Below are 14,482 nucleotides of genomic sequence, written 5' to 3' on the forward strand. Positions count from 1 at the left end.
CTCAAACTGGTAAATGTTTTGGCACTGGTACAGTTCATTGTCACTTTTAGAATTCGGTTTCAAAATACTGTGTGTATAATTCATGACATTGAACTCTCCTTTCTGACCATTTGTAAATTTATTGTTGGAGAAGTAACCAAAATCGGATTCATTTGGTAGTACTACTAACACAGTTCGATTTTTTCTCTTTACATCACCATCAAAATTTACGTTGCTTGTTTCCGGTTTGGCCATTTTCAAAGTATCCTTTTCCAAAAGCGAATAGAGCATTGGTGATTTTCTAACTATGCTTTCAACCGAATCCTACAAACAAAATTAGGGTTTCTAGTTAAAAAAATTACTTTTTATTTGTAATTAAGTGTGGTCATTCTACTACATGATGACAACTTTTCTTTCAAAAGCAGGGCAGGGCATTGATTTAAATCAAGTGATTTTACTAAAAATTTATATTATACTATCGATGAAAATGTAGGAAAGTAAGTTCTCTAGCAATGTCAATTCAAAGCAAAATCAATTAAATTTATTTATAATTAATTAAATTTGAAGATTAATTTAAATTATTAATTTGTAAATAAACACTCAAGAAATCTATTAAAATCCTACATAAATCAAATAAATCTTAAAACAAATAAAAAAACCCAACTACTGTTCAAAACAGTTGTATAAGAAACTTTGGAAAAGGTTTATTGTTAAAGTTTCTAATACAACGGAACCTTTATGCAAAATTACATGCACTAATGCTTCAGATGAAAGAGATGTATGTCAGTGTTTTCTTAAGGAATTAGCATTCTTACCATAAGAATTTTGAAGAATATCACCCAATTTTATTTAAATAGATGTCTGATGTAGATATGATTATCGCCCTTGCACTTCTTATGAGACATTGGTAAAAAAATGATGACTAGAAATATCTTCCAATACTGCCAACATTTCCCATTACAAGACCATTTCAGTACCTGTGTTAAAAAAGTACAAGAAACTGAAAGTCCAGTCACAAAATTACTTAAAAAGTAGGACATTCTGTAACCACCTACAAAGAAAAAAAGCGCCAAACCCATCCACAAATGTATTTGCAAAGTGAGTGTGGGGTAATATATCTTAAATAAGTATTTTAAATACTTCTATGATATTGCAATGCTTTTTTCAAAGATACTTGGCATTTTTTTTTAAATATTTTTTAGCAAATAGTATTTAGTATTTAATTTTACCCTGATGAAAAAATTATGTAATTGGGAACTTATTTTACTCCAAAAGGACCATTATAATGACTCATATCATATTCAATTCATAGAAAAAAAAATTCAATGAGACCTTGTTTCTCATTAGTGCACTGTAAATGTAAAACTATTAAATTCCTTGTGGTACTGAAAGCGGTTACCATATAAAGAAAACCTAGTAATCAAGAGGCATGAGTGAAACTATAGATTGAAAAAACCAGAAACTTTTGAGGAATTTGGTATGTTATCAAAATCCGTTTCACCGACTTCTGTTTAACATTTATACTTTCCAGCGTTATTATTATTAATGAGAGGGGAGAAGGACTAAAGACATGCTCATTCGCACACTTGGACCAGTGGTCCATTGTGCAACCCCAAACCTTATGACTTAAAAAGTTCTATATCCGACAAAAATCGGAAAATCTACTTGGCCGGCATGTTATGGAAATCAGAGGTTTCCAACTGATGCATACCAAGATGATCGAATCTTTGGGCCACGTACGTAATAATTGCACCTACAAAGCACATGAGAGGCGGTTTCCTCCTCAACCTGACATGCCCTACAGATTGAATCATCATTGATTACAAGCGTTAAACAATGCCTACCAATTTAGTAAATGCAGCTATTTGAATTGATAATTTTATTTATTAGTCAAAGTCATAGACAATTTAAATCTATCGATTTAAAGTGTCTATGACTTATAAGGAATTGAATATATACATCAAAGGAACAAATATCATGTAATTTGCATACATATATTTAAATTTAATCCAATTAAAATTGGTCAAATCTATAAAGGAGCAATTTTATTTAGATCATAATTTTTAGATAAGGAAAATAAATCTTAATGACTTCATTTATTTGTATCCAATGATAATAACACAAATAGGCCTTGCTAAAGGTATTAATTGAGCTTGTTAATTTTTTTTCAAATAAGATTATTTTTAAATTTTTAACTCCTTTAATTTGCAAAATGTATTGGCAATTTGCATCAAAAATATACCTACAAATTTAATTAATCTTTAGTAAATTGATTTTCTTTAAAAAAAATTCAATTATTATGTTTTCAAAATTACACTTAAGTAAAATAGGCGATTTAAATCAATTATTAATCCTACAGAATGAATCACTAGGAAGTGCTCAGCTGGGCATAGGTCCACCAACCCCATCAATATAAACTGAAACTTATTTTAAGTACTACTAATGAAGCGTGTACTCTTTTGGTTAATATTCAGAACACAATTGGCAACAAAAGGTAAAATTAAATAGCTTGACAATAGTTTAGAAATGAACGTTATTTCATGATCATGAGTAACAATCCGGCAATGTTGTGATAATATACATTAAAAAATGTGTGGGGATTAAAAGACAAATTAGAGCTGATTTTTTTTGCCAATACTTTAATGAAATATTTATCATAAATGTTCCTTTTTAAAGTTTTGAGTTCCAGAAGCATAATTTTCACTGTTGGGCATCAGTCTAAATCCCACTTAAATCTTAATTTTTTTATGATTTTAAGTCTGTGAATGTTGTAGCATTCTATAAGTTGACCAAAATAGAAGAGGTCAAACTATTTAGCAAAGGAAGTGTTAGGTAATATTTTAAATAACAAGTATAAATACTTAAGATACATTTACATAAAATTCAAGATACTTGAAATACTTTTATCATCTTTTGTATTTTTACTGTTTCAGTCCTTTAAGCCATCATTTAATTTAAATCCCACTAAATCTATAAGTTTTAAGCTGCGTTCAGACTATGTGAAAATATTACGTTTGCGTCGATCGTGTCGGTTCTTTCGATTTCTTACACCGTTCAGACTTCTCAACAGAGACTTTAAATTTTCGCGCATGTCGTTTACATTTTTTCATTTTGTTCCGCTCAAAAAGTTCATAGCAGGCATATAGCCTTATGCCTCATCAGCGCTGACTCTAGGTAGTGGCGACCTTTAGAACCATCGAAATACTATAACCAATCAGAGGTGGATAAAAATTATTTCAATTTTCCCGCCGTTATTACTGAGCTCTGATTGGATGAACAATCAATTTTTATGTTAATCTCCGTGCATGGTTGGTTCCTTTCTGAACAGTGAAATGAACGAACCGACGCAACCAACATAACCGAAACGACACGACCGATACTAACGTAATATTTTCACATAGTCTGAACGCTGCTTTATATAATAACACACGAAAATATGTTTGAAATATTAGCAAGAAATTTGCCAAAAGAGGGTCACACACTTCAAAGCTATTCAAATTGGAGTTTGGACACCGAAGCCCCCATTTCTCTATGCCACCTAGGAGCAACAAACAAAAGGATAACGCAGCTAGCCTTTAAACACACTAGCACAAGTGTTGTGTACAAATTTAATTGGATGAACCTTTACCATGAACATTTTACGGGAGGGGGGGAAGACAATTTCCAAATTTTCCCTAAAGCGTCTAACCAATGTAAAATGTACGCAAGAAAATGCATGGCTTATTTCGACAGGTTGCGTTCTCCTTGTGTGGGTTGCACCCCACAATTGCTCCTAGATACCACTATGGATGGGCAACTAATAAAAAAACCAAGTACATTTTTACGCCACTGGTATGGAACGGAACTACATAAATCTAGTTTTATTTACCAGTAAAATTTAGTATATTGATAGAACAATCAATGAGGAGGAATTAAATTTAGTTTAAATGTTGTTTATTTGCCATTAGCGATATAAAATTATTAGAAAAACCTAGCTACTAAAATGTTAAGCACCAGATAATTGAGTGGACCCCATAGAATCTGAGACATTAAAGGGCCTCATCAGAGTTCTATATTTCACTAGTTTCCTATGTGAGTTTCAGAAATAGGGCTCAAATATGATAGGCTAGATAGAGGTAGAGCTACTTGATTTAAACCATTTTTTGCCAAAAAAACAATGTAAAACTTTACATTTGGTATGAATTAAATTTAAGGAAAAACACAAAGTTTGAGATTTTAAGGTACGATAGAGCTCCTAGACAGAAGTCTTCAAAAATATATATGAAACAAGATAAAGTCGTAAAATTATGGGATATACATAGGATTAAGTTACGAATATAAATATGAGATTTACAAAGCCAAAATAGCAAATTATAAGAGTTTCCTAAGATATTTTTAAAAGGGGCGCCATAAAGAATAGTGACATTTATACCTTTAGTCATTTAAGCCAAACCTCTGCTTTTTACAATAAAGTAACACCTCACTGCCTTTGAGAATTGTAACAAAAAATGAAATTGGGAAGAATTGATGAGGGTTGCAACATCCAATAATGTTCTATATACTGAAAGAGTAAAATTCAGAGTCTTATCATAAACAGGAAATGTTTAACAGTTTGCTCCTGCTATACCCTTTATTGTTGCCACTGAAAACTAGATAGGTATTAGCAGATGCTATTAGCATTTGGCAGGCAGTAGTGTAAGGACTTTTAATTGTATGCAATTATGTGCATTAGAGGAGTTATGATGGACTAAATGTAACTTATAAAAGATTAATATTTGCATTTCATTACATTTTAACTCTCTTTCATTTTTCCTCCATGGTAACAGAGCAATTATAACACTCAGATTTGGGCATTTTTTCTAAATTTACAAAAGCAGGTGCAATATCATAAATGCAGTGCAGCCTAGATTGGTTTTAGTCACGAAAATATATTATTGGAAAAAGATCTGAGCTAATATGAACTAGCTGTATATAACCTAGGAGCAACAAACACAAGGAGAACGCAGCTAGCCTTTAAACACGAGCCTTTACGCTGAACGTTTTACAATTTCCGAATTTTCGCCTTCCGACAGCAGCAGGCGCTAAAGCGTCTAGCCAATGAAAAATGTACACAAGAAAATCCACTACTTTTGACGGGTTGCGTTCTCCTTGTGTGGGGTTTTGTGTTTGTTGCTCCTAGATATAACTGAACTCAGCTGAGCAATTAAGGGTATTTGAAAGAGGGTCATATGCTACTAAGTATGTCTCAAATGTGTAAACATGTATATCACTTAAAAATCAAAGTTAATTTTATTTATTATGTTGTTAAAATTGGTAAATAATAAATTAAACATTTAAAAAACTCAAATTAATTATTTTTAAATCAGGGTTTGAAAAAACCCGGGTTTTTTCCAAAAAGCCCAACCCAGTGGGTTTTTTATTCAGGTGGGTATTGTATTACATGATATGTCAAAAAAAACCCAAATCAAGAGAAATTAGAAATGTCTTATGTCGAGCCCTGCTAAAAAAGATTGTAGGGAGACTGCTTCACTTTTTTGTCAGAAAAAGCTGAAAAGCTTGTAAACGTGTACAGATACTGCAAAGGCAGCAAAGCTGAACCAAAGGACTGGTAGAAATCTGAAGTCATAAGTCTCAAGTATCAACTATTAAGTTAACAAGCCAGTTAACTTTGTAAATTACTAAATATATATATATATATATATTTAAGTGGTCAGTGCACCTTGAAAAAATGCCTTTTCATTAAAATATGAAATTTCAAAGTGGGTTTTTAAAGTGAGGTTTTTTTTTGGGGGGGGGGGGTCCAAAACAACCCACTGGGTTTTTTGGGTCAGGTTTTTATTTTCTAACCCTGTTTTAAATACCATTACCAAATAGCAAAGGTGGACTGGAGAGCCCAAACTTTAAAGGCTTTTAAAAGATTTCAGTGGTGAGGCCACGTAGATGGTGGGTTGGGGAGAGCAAGAAGAAAGTGTCCCCAAAATATATTGCTGCATGAACAACCAATTAAAAATAACAATAATAACAATGAAGTCTTTATTACGGGACATCCTCTTCAGCATAGCTGATTTCCAAGTGGGTCCCTACCACCTTGGATTAATAATATGACTACTGGATATAGAACTTCTTCATTTAGGCGTTTCTCATAATGCCCACATCCGTACCGCCGCGCTAGCGTCTGGGTGGGACAAATATTATGCAGCCTTGGAGCAGCTGTCGGTACACGTGCTTGTTAGGCGTAAAATTTGTTTTACCTTTTTTGATTGATTCTTAAGTGATTTATGCTGTTTTAATGATTTTTTGGTAAGTTTACCAGATTTATTTATTTCAATTGGTAGTTGATATAATAATGAATTTATGGAATACATATGAGGAGTTTGGAATTTTGAGTCCCCAAGAAGGGGTTTCAAACAGAAAACACAAGGGAAATTTTTCAAATTCTGAATCTTCTGGTAATAATTTAAATGATTTGTCAATATTCGTTGTTAAATTAGACAATAATCTTTCTCTTGATTAGATGAAATTTCATATGATGAAGTTACTGGTTCAAGAAGTGAAGGGCTAACACGATCATCTGGTAAAGTGCCCATACATTATGTTTTATATTTATTTTTACCTCATTAGGAGTTTACCATATTGTTGTTTAGATGAGAGTGAGAATTATTCATCACCTGGCAAAAACAAAAAAGAGGTTCCCCCTACAACTATGGCAATATATTACTATGGTTTTTCTTCAGATGATAGTGAAGATAATCCATCTCATGATATAGTCCAAAAGTTTTTAAATTCATTGAAGCACACTGCGGTGAATGAGAAATATCTAGAGTACAATTTTTAAAACAGTTCATTATATTATATTTAAATAATACAGGGTTTTCAAGGCATGGAATTTAGAGGAAGGGTTTTTGCAACAAATATGATGACAAGGAGAATAATCGAAATGGGTTATGCTCAATGACAAAATGTTACTATTGATATTCCTATAGAAGAGGTGCAAGATAATTAATGTATGTTATTGGTGAAGTGCTGAGAGTGATTGGAAGGAAGAGTAACTGTAGTACAAAACTTGTGCATACAAACGAATTGGAAAGTATTTCGGGAAAATTGAAAAAAAAAAAGAAGAATTTCAAAAGCGAAAGAGAATGTTCTAGCTGATAGGGAGATTATAAACAAGTGGAATAGTTTTTGGAAAAATGCAAATGTTGAAAACAGTCAAGAAATATTGTTACTTAACCATGCAATACAGTATTTTATAAACACTGTGGCAAATGGACCTTTGAAGCAACTAAGGCATGACTTCAAATCCTAAGCTATGCAAAAATCTGTAAAATCAAAAGCATATTCTAAGGAAAGGCAGCAAAAACAAATACTACAAATGTCTTCAGGATTTAATAAATAACTTGGTGTGCAATAAAATAACGAATTACATTTTTCAAATGATTTACTCATTCATATATTCCTTCAAAAGAGTCAATTGATGTATTGCCTAATGCACTGTGACAAGTTAATTTGTAATTTTTCAGCATGAACAGGGTTTCTCAGTTGTTTCCAATGTTGTCAACTGTGGGGTTGTCATTTGACCCATTGGCTCCTCTTTGCCTGGAGAACTCCAATTCCAGAGGATCCTGGTTAAAGTCGGAACGAATTTTGCTCCTTTACTCAATAGGAATTTCACAATTCCTATCATGGCTTTAGCTGTAAACATAAAAATTATTTAATTAGATTTCTTTTTGGAAACACGAGAAAAACTTACTGGTTTGCCTCAGTCCTGAATGTGTTTCCGATGATAGTAACATCTCTTTTCTTTCCTCCTCACAATTATTTCCTGGATGCTGTTCTATTTCCTGCTCCCAATCATCTAGGTAACCAAGGAAATCTTCCTCTAGCCACTAGAAAAATATAAGTTCATGGTTTAACTAACTAAGCAACTTTAGTTATAGAAAGTAATAGTTCATTACTTTTAGACGTATATCATTGATTGAAGAAAATGGTCTCTTATTTATTTTCCGCTTATGGTAAGCCTCGTTGAAGTTGGTTGAATTAAAAATGTCGAACCATTTGTCAAATAATTTGATGAATTTGACTGTTTGCGCATATTTATCTTTATCTTCTTTAAACATAAAGTTTATTGAATTTGCTACAAATGCGCTCAGCACTTACCTTGCGTATCGCACCTACATCTTGCTATAAGAATTTATTTGTACATGGTCAAGGGTAAGTTTGTGTGCTTTTCTTAAGTTTCCTGAATTTAGCATCTCCCTTGTGTACACTTCTTTTACAGGATACCATTTTTATACACTAGCCGAACTTTGGATCCTTCTTGGCTTGCATATAGGCAATTTCGAATTTATTTCAACAAATGGGGTGGATCAAACATGAAGAAGATTTTCCTTTCTTTGTCTAGGCTGTATGGATTATCACAACAGTGAGGAATTTCTGCTGTGTGTTCATTGGAAAAAACTGTGGTTCGAAGCAGCTCCATCAGCAATAACGGATATAATTTTGAAACCCAGAGATTCCAATTTTTCAATAGTTTCCCAAACTATTGAATTTAGGTCATCTGCTGATAAGCTATTGGTCGCAAAATGAGCGAAGGGATATTTCACATGACTCGTGGCACCTCTCAGCATTAGCATTAGCGCATGCATTGCCACGCTTTAATCTCAATATTTATTTGAATCTAGCTGGTTTATGTTATTTCTTGCTTCATTTAGATGGGTGTAGCCTATTATATCTCCAGTTGTCTTCTTAAAAATGTTCCTCCTTGGCTTTAATTTCATCTAACAGAATTCTGAAATATTGTTTCACTATCAGTCTTATGCATTTGGAGTCTGCTGTTATTATATGAAAAGAACCAATTTGAATAATCTTGAAATTTTAGCAATTCATCAGTGTTGAAAAAATCTTTAAATCTGATAACAATAGGCTCTGCATTGCCATTTTGTGCAGTAGTTCCAAGATTGTTACTGTTTTTGTGCTTTCTCAATGGCTTTCAGGATGTCTTTCATTGATGTTAAGTTCCTCATGAGTAGTAAGCTTAGATGTAGAGGCCTTCAAACTTGATACCAAACACTACAATTAGAAAATATAAATATATTAGTGGAAGCTACATTAATTATAGTAAAGGATTTACTTACTTGCGAATAAACAAGATCCGAATACTGAGTAGTATTTTTTTGGTTAAAAAATTGATTTGAATATAGATATGTTTCTTTTGTTACATTTTACATTTTAATTGTACTTTGTACTTGTGTTAACTAATTTAGCCATTTCCGACAAAGCTCTGGTTCCTTTTTCCCTTTTGGGGAAAGGTACAATGGAAACACCTAAAATGTGATTTTTATGTCTGTATCTAGAATCACTAGCAATTTGGGTACATGCAATGTTTAATTCGTCCCATTTTAAAGAAATATAGTACAAAATTATTTCTGTTTATATACTGAACAAAATGTTTACATCCGCTAACATCCTTACAACCTAGAGTAGTTTCGTACGCCTAGAAACACTGCCCCTTGTAAGTTCACTTTTCTATACGCAAACGTTATTTTAAAAATTTCGCGCATACGCCAAAGCACTTATCCCACCTCACGCCAGATTTTTTAGAGTGCTATATCCAGTAGTCATATTTTTAATCCAAGCTACCACTATTTACAATAAAAATAAAAATTAAGTTGAATTACAAATATGAAATACATGATTGAAGAGTGTTTAATAACTAAGAAAAGCACATATTAAGCCTATAATATTATTATTAATGAAGGGAACTCATTTGAGTCATAGCCCAGCGCGGCCAGTAGCGCCTTTGGTCAGCAAAGAGTACTTATTAAAAGGTAACAAAATTGGCGTGGAAAGTTGCTTCAATGTAACAGTGCCTTGATGGGGGGTATTTAATTTGCCAATATGTCTTAGTCGCCATCTGGGGGCCAATATATATTTACAAACATACAAAATATTTATATTGTAATTAAAGTAATGTAATTTTATATTTTTTAATTATAATTTTAATGTGTAATATAATTAAGTTGAATTATTTTAGTATAAATCATTAAACTAAACATATAATTAGCAATATTTATTATAGAAAATTTAACTTTTTCGCTTTGAAATTCTTAATTATAAAGTTTAATTTGTGTATTTAATTTCTTTTAAAAGGCATTTGTAGTTGCATTTCAGTTAACATAGGGCGTCATGAAATTAAAAATAATATGTTTGTTTGTTCCCAGTTGCTTCTATTTGTTCTTGTAGTTAGAAATAGAAAGACGAGTATTTAACCAAACTTGAACATCTACAACAAAATACCAAAAATTAAATTGAAAATTTTAAACATTTGAAGCAATAGCAATTACAACAAAATCAAAACTTTCCCTCAGAATATTACCAGGATTTGACCAGTAAGAATTCTAGTCAAGTTATGAAATGTTCTTTTCACTATTTGAGGCAGAGGGGACTGTAACAATATGATGGATAATGGCGCTTGTATAAGGGAAATAAAAAAATTACTTGAAATTACTACAATAAAGTCTTCAAGATCAAAACATTTTACAGTAGAAGAAGTAGTTGATAACACCCTTTACTAACAAGAAGGGCGTTGAAATCCTATCCTATTTGCCTCTAAAATCTCTCAAAACCAGCTATAATTGAAAATGGAGTAAAAAATATACTATATTTATTTAGGAATATAAATGAAAAAAATTGTTAAATTACTCCTAGTGACACATTTCCAGTTACATTGCTAAAGACCCTAGCAGTTTTCTTGTCAAATGGTTGTGTATCATTGTGAATTTTGTAAATGGTTTTTCTTCATGGACAACATTCATTGCTAATTAATGTTGCCCTTTTCTTTCAAAGCCTTAAAATGTATGTGAAAGCGAAAGGTATTTTGATTTAGGTGAGGGAATTGCGATAAAATTTGTGAAACCTCTACTGGACAATTTTTCAAAAGACGTTAAGGATTGCAAAGGAAAATTTAAGCGATTTAACAAGGAGCATTTATATAGAAAATCCTTTTAATGATAATAGCATTAATGTTGTACAAATTTTCATGCATTAAATAATGTTATTTTTTTCTATTCCTGAAATGCAATTAATTTTAAAATGCATTTAAAATTAAATTTATTAAATATATATCAGAAGTGAATATCAGTGAAATGAGAAATGTTTAAGTAAAATTTTAACAAACTGAAATTTTATGATTTGATTAGAATAAAATGTGAAATATACTAAAGTAAAGGAAGAAGAAAAGAAAACCCAATTATTTTTAATTATACACCTACTCTAATAAACACCATCTAGCAGGAAAAGCCTGAAAAATATCTATCCTACAACCATTCCCAAAATTTCCTAGCCTTCTTTAATACAGCCGGCTGTTTACAATTTATAGTGTAGTTGCAAAACAACTGGCTATATTAGAGAAGGCCTTTAACATGATAAAAATACTATAAAGCATTTGCGATTATGTTAATAGGGGCCTAACAGCATGGCGTCACACTGTACCTTTCTCTATGACTGCCATGCTGGTATGTTTCTTTTCCAATTGGGAAAAGCAGGGAAGAAGTATTATCTATATCATGTTGCCAAGTTCTTATTTTGCAGAGCTACGATAATGTTCGATTTGCCAAGCAATGGTAATGTTACATTTGCCAAGCAATGGTAATGTTACATTTGCCAAGCAATGGTAATGTTACATTTGCCAAGCTATGGTAATGTTACATTTGCCAAGCTATGGTAATGTTACATTTGCCAAGCTATGGTAATGTTACATTTGCAAAGTTATGATAATGTTACATTTGCCAAGTTATGATAATGTTACATTTGCAAAGTTACGATAATTTTACATTTGCAAAGTTACGATAATGTTACATTGCAAAGTTACGATAATGTTACATTTGCAAAGTTACGATAATGTTACATTTGCAAAGTAACGATAATGTAACATTTGCAAAGTTACGAAACTGTTACACTTGCCTTCTAAGAAAAAAGCAACCGAGTTGCTCTCACTCTCTAATAGTAGTATCAGGGTGGTTATGGGCCTACTTTTAGGTCACTACCAGCTAAATAGACCCTATGTGCAGGGAGGAAACTTCCTCTCATGTCCTTGGTGTCTGTGATTTTTATGCAGCTCAAAGGCTGGAAATGAGTGATCTTTTCAATATCTCAGCTAAGCAAATCTTGAGCTTCGTTGCGGAGGTTGGGCTTGACCGAACCACCCAATCCCTACTAATAATACCATGTAACATTTACAAAGGAACGATTATGTGACATTTGCGGAGCTACAATAATGTAACATTTGCAGAGCTACGATAATGTGACATCCGCAGAGCTACGATAATGTGACATCCGCAGAGCTACGATAATGTGACATCCGCAGAGCTACGATAAAGTGATATCCACAGAGCTACGATAATGTGACATCCGCAGAGCTACGATAATGTGACATCCGCAGAGCTACGATTATGTGACATCCACAGAGCTACGACAACAGGGTTCGTACGAGATTTTTGATTTAAAATCCCTGACTTATCCAGGTTATCCCTGACCTTTTTGCTTATATTCCAGGTAAATTTTCATAGGTAAAATACAAATTGGAACATTTTTTTTAAATATCACAAACTTCATTATATTTGATAACAACATACTCTCCTCTCCTCTCTCGGGAAAAGGTGCCAGATATGAGCGCCCAAGAGAAAATACCTAATTTTTATCTACGATGCAAAGTTTGTTGACTAATAAAACCCCTGACTTCTCACAATTTTATTTAAATCTCTGATTTATCCCTGATTTTTTTACGATATATTATTAAAATCCCTGACTTTTTCCCCTAATTTGAGAATCCCTGACTTACCCAGGTTATCAAGTTTCCGTACGAACCCTGGATAATGTTACATTTGCAGAGCTACGATAATGTCCAACATTAATATTATAATCCAACAGATGTTGGCATTTTTGCTACTCTTTCCCTTTGATTCACTGTGGATTTCAAATTTTTTAAAATGTGCAACAGCTCGAGAAATAAGAGTGTAATTCCAAATATCGGTGCGGAATTGGGGCTCACTTTACGAAATACTTATACTCTGTTTATCGAGAGAATATGGGAAATTCCAAATCTCCATTTGTTTATACCCCAAGAAATAGGATTGCAGACAAACATTTCGAGCAATTATTATTTATAATGATAGATTTGCAGAGCTACGACAATGTTAGTTTTGCAAAGATTACATAATTTCAGATTTACAGTGCACCGGTAATATCCGATTTGTAATGCACCTATATTTATTTCGCTATGTATTTAAATAGTAAATTATTTCAGTTTATAAATAAGGTTAATAATCAAATATACAAAATTAAGTGGTTTACCATGAAAATCTAAATAAATAGCATACAAATTTACCAAGTCACTGTGTTGTTTACTGTCCTAGACTTGTTTAAATAAGCCTTTATCTAATGGAAACCTTTTAAGCCTTGCACAGTAAAAGAACAAAAATTCGTGCATTGCTAAAATTATTATAGAATTCCAACAGGCTAACTTTTATTGGAATTCTTTTGGCAATCAAAGTTACAACAACTTAAAAGATTCTTTATTGCACGAAAGCTACCTAGTGCAAAAGTTCATACCTGCAGAGACGCTCTTCTTATCCCTACCTATCTATTTTCTATATCCTCACATCCGAAATATATAGCCACCTTCTTTCGGGGGGGCATTAAAAGATGGAGAAATAACGTGTAAGCAGAAGATATTTCATCTGGCGAAGGGTTAGGGCTACAACACTGTAACAGCAGACGCTACATATGAAGTGGCTCCTTGGCAGGAATTAAAGCTCAGCCGCTCAGCGCCACCTAGAATCGTTTGGGTCGCGATTTGACGGATTTTGAAATCACGTTTTAGCGCGTGACACTACACGTACATATCTTGGGGAAACAGCCTTCCTTGCGTGCTTTTTTGGCCATAACATGTACGTCACCCATGCTCTTTCCTATAGATAAAAAATTTGCGACCAAAATGACGGCCATGGCCAAAGCTACGGAGTGCTACTACTGTAGATACTTTCGTGGAGTTCAATGGTAGTCAAGTCACTAAATTTCGTCTGCTAAAACCGTAAAATATGGGCTTATTTCTTCGGAAATGTGTGGTAATCATGGTATTTTTAAAACCGAAAAAAAATGGAAATCTAAAACAATTACAGTCCGGACTGAGGGCCACAGGCTGAATTGTTTGAAAAATAGTGTTTAGGTGCTTCTGTAACCGGGAAATAACCATAACCTCTATAATTTTATGCAGTAATTTAAGGAGCAAATGTAAGTAAAATTTAAAATTATATCAAAATATCTAACTAACTATAAGTATTAGGCAACATCACAATAGGGTATTATGCTACTTTTGTTATAACTAATACCATGTGTAACATAATTACTCATAAGTAGGCCACTGTACCTTTATTCCATTCAAAAATCTTCATTAACGGTTTGTTTCACCACAAACCAATAAAAAGGTGGACTACGTTAAATTTTCACCTTCTTATTCCTCCTTGTA

General features: G+C 32.7%; 1 protein-coding gene and 1 long non-coding RNA gene across 2 annotated transcripts; both read right to left on the minus strand.

Moving 5' to 3' along the window:
* Positions 1-4: 4 nt before the first annotated feature.
* Positions 5-13,418, minus strand: LOC149963261 (uncharacterized). Its single transcript, XR_016482230.1, has 3 exons — positions 13,343-13,418; positions 795-956; positions 5-303 (listed from the first exon to the last, which is right to left on the minus strand). It is a non-coding gene; the product is annotated as an uncharacterized LOC149963261 (long non-coding RNA).
* LOC149963262 (uncharacterized) lies at positions 7,422-11,467 on the minus strand. Its single transcript, XM_090155904.1, has 5 exons — positions 11,449-11,467; positions 8,116-8,139; positions 7,914-8,065; positions 7,709-7,844; positions 7,422-7,650 (listed from the first exon to the last, which is right to left on the minus strand). Exons 1-5 carry the CDS (start codon positions 11,465-11,467, stop codon positions 7,475-7,477), a joined length of 507 nt encoding a protein of 168 aa, XP_090012030.1. The 3' UTR covers positions 7,422-7,474.
* Positions 13,419-14,482: the final 1,064 nt, after the last annotated feature.

Source organism: Leiobunum rupestre, chromosome 1, assembly GCF_980474605.1.
Source record: "Leiobunum rupestre chromosome 1, qqLeiRupe1.1.hap1, whole genome shotgun sequence".
In the NCBI taxonomy this organism is placed as follows: domain Eukaryota; kingdom Metazoa; phylum Arthropoda; class Arachnida; order Opiliones; family Sclerosomatidae; genus Leiobunum; species Leiobunum rupestre.

Bases quoted from the DNA above. Each gene is read 5' to 3' on its own strand.
- LOC149963262 (XM_090155904.1), bottom strand. The intron at 7,845-7,913 runs GTAATGAACTAT...ATATTTTTCTAG, and splicing joins TCAATGATATACGTCTAAAA to TGGCTAGAGGAAGATTTCCT. The intron at 7,651-7,708 runs GTAAGTTTTTCT...TTATGTTTACAG, and splicing joins TTCAGGACTGAGGCAAACCA to CTAAAGCCATGATAGGAATT.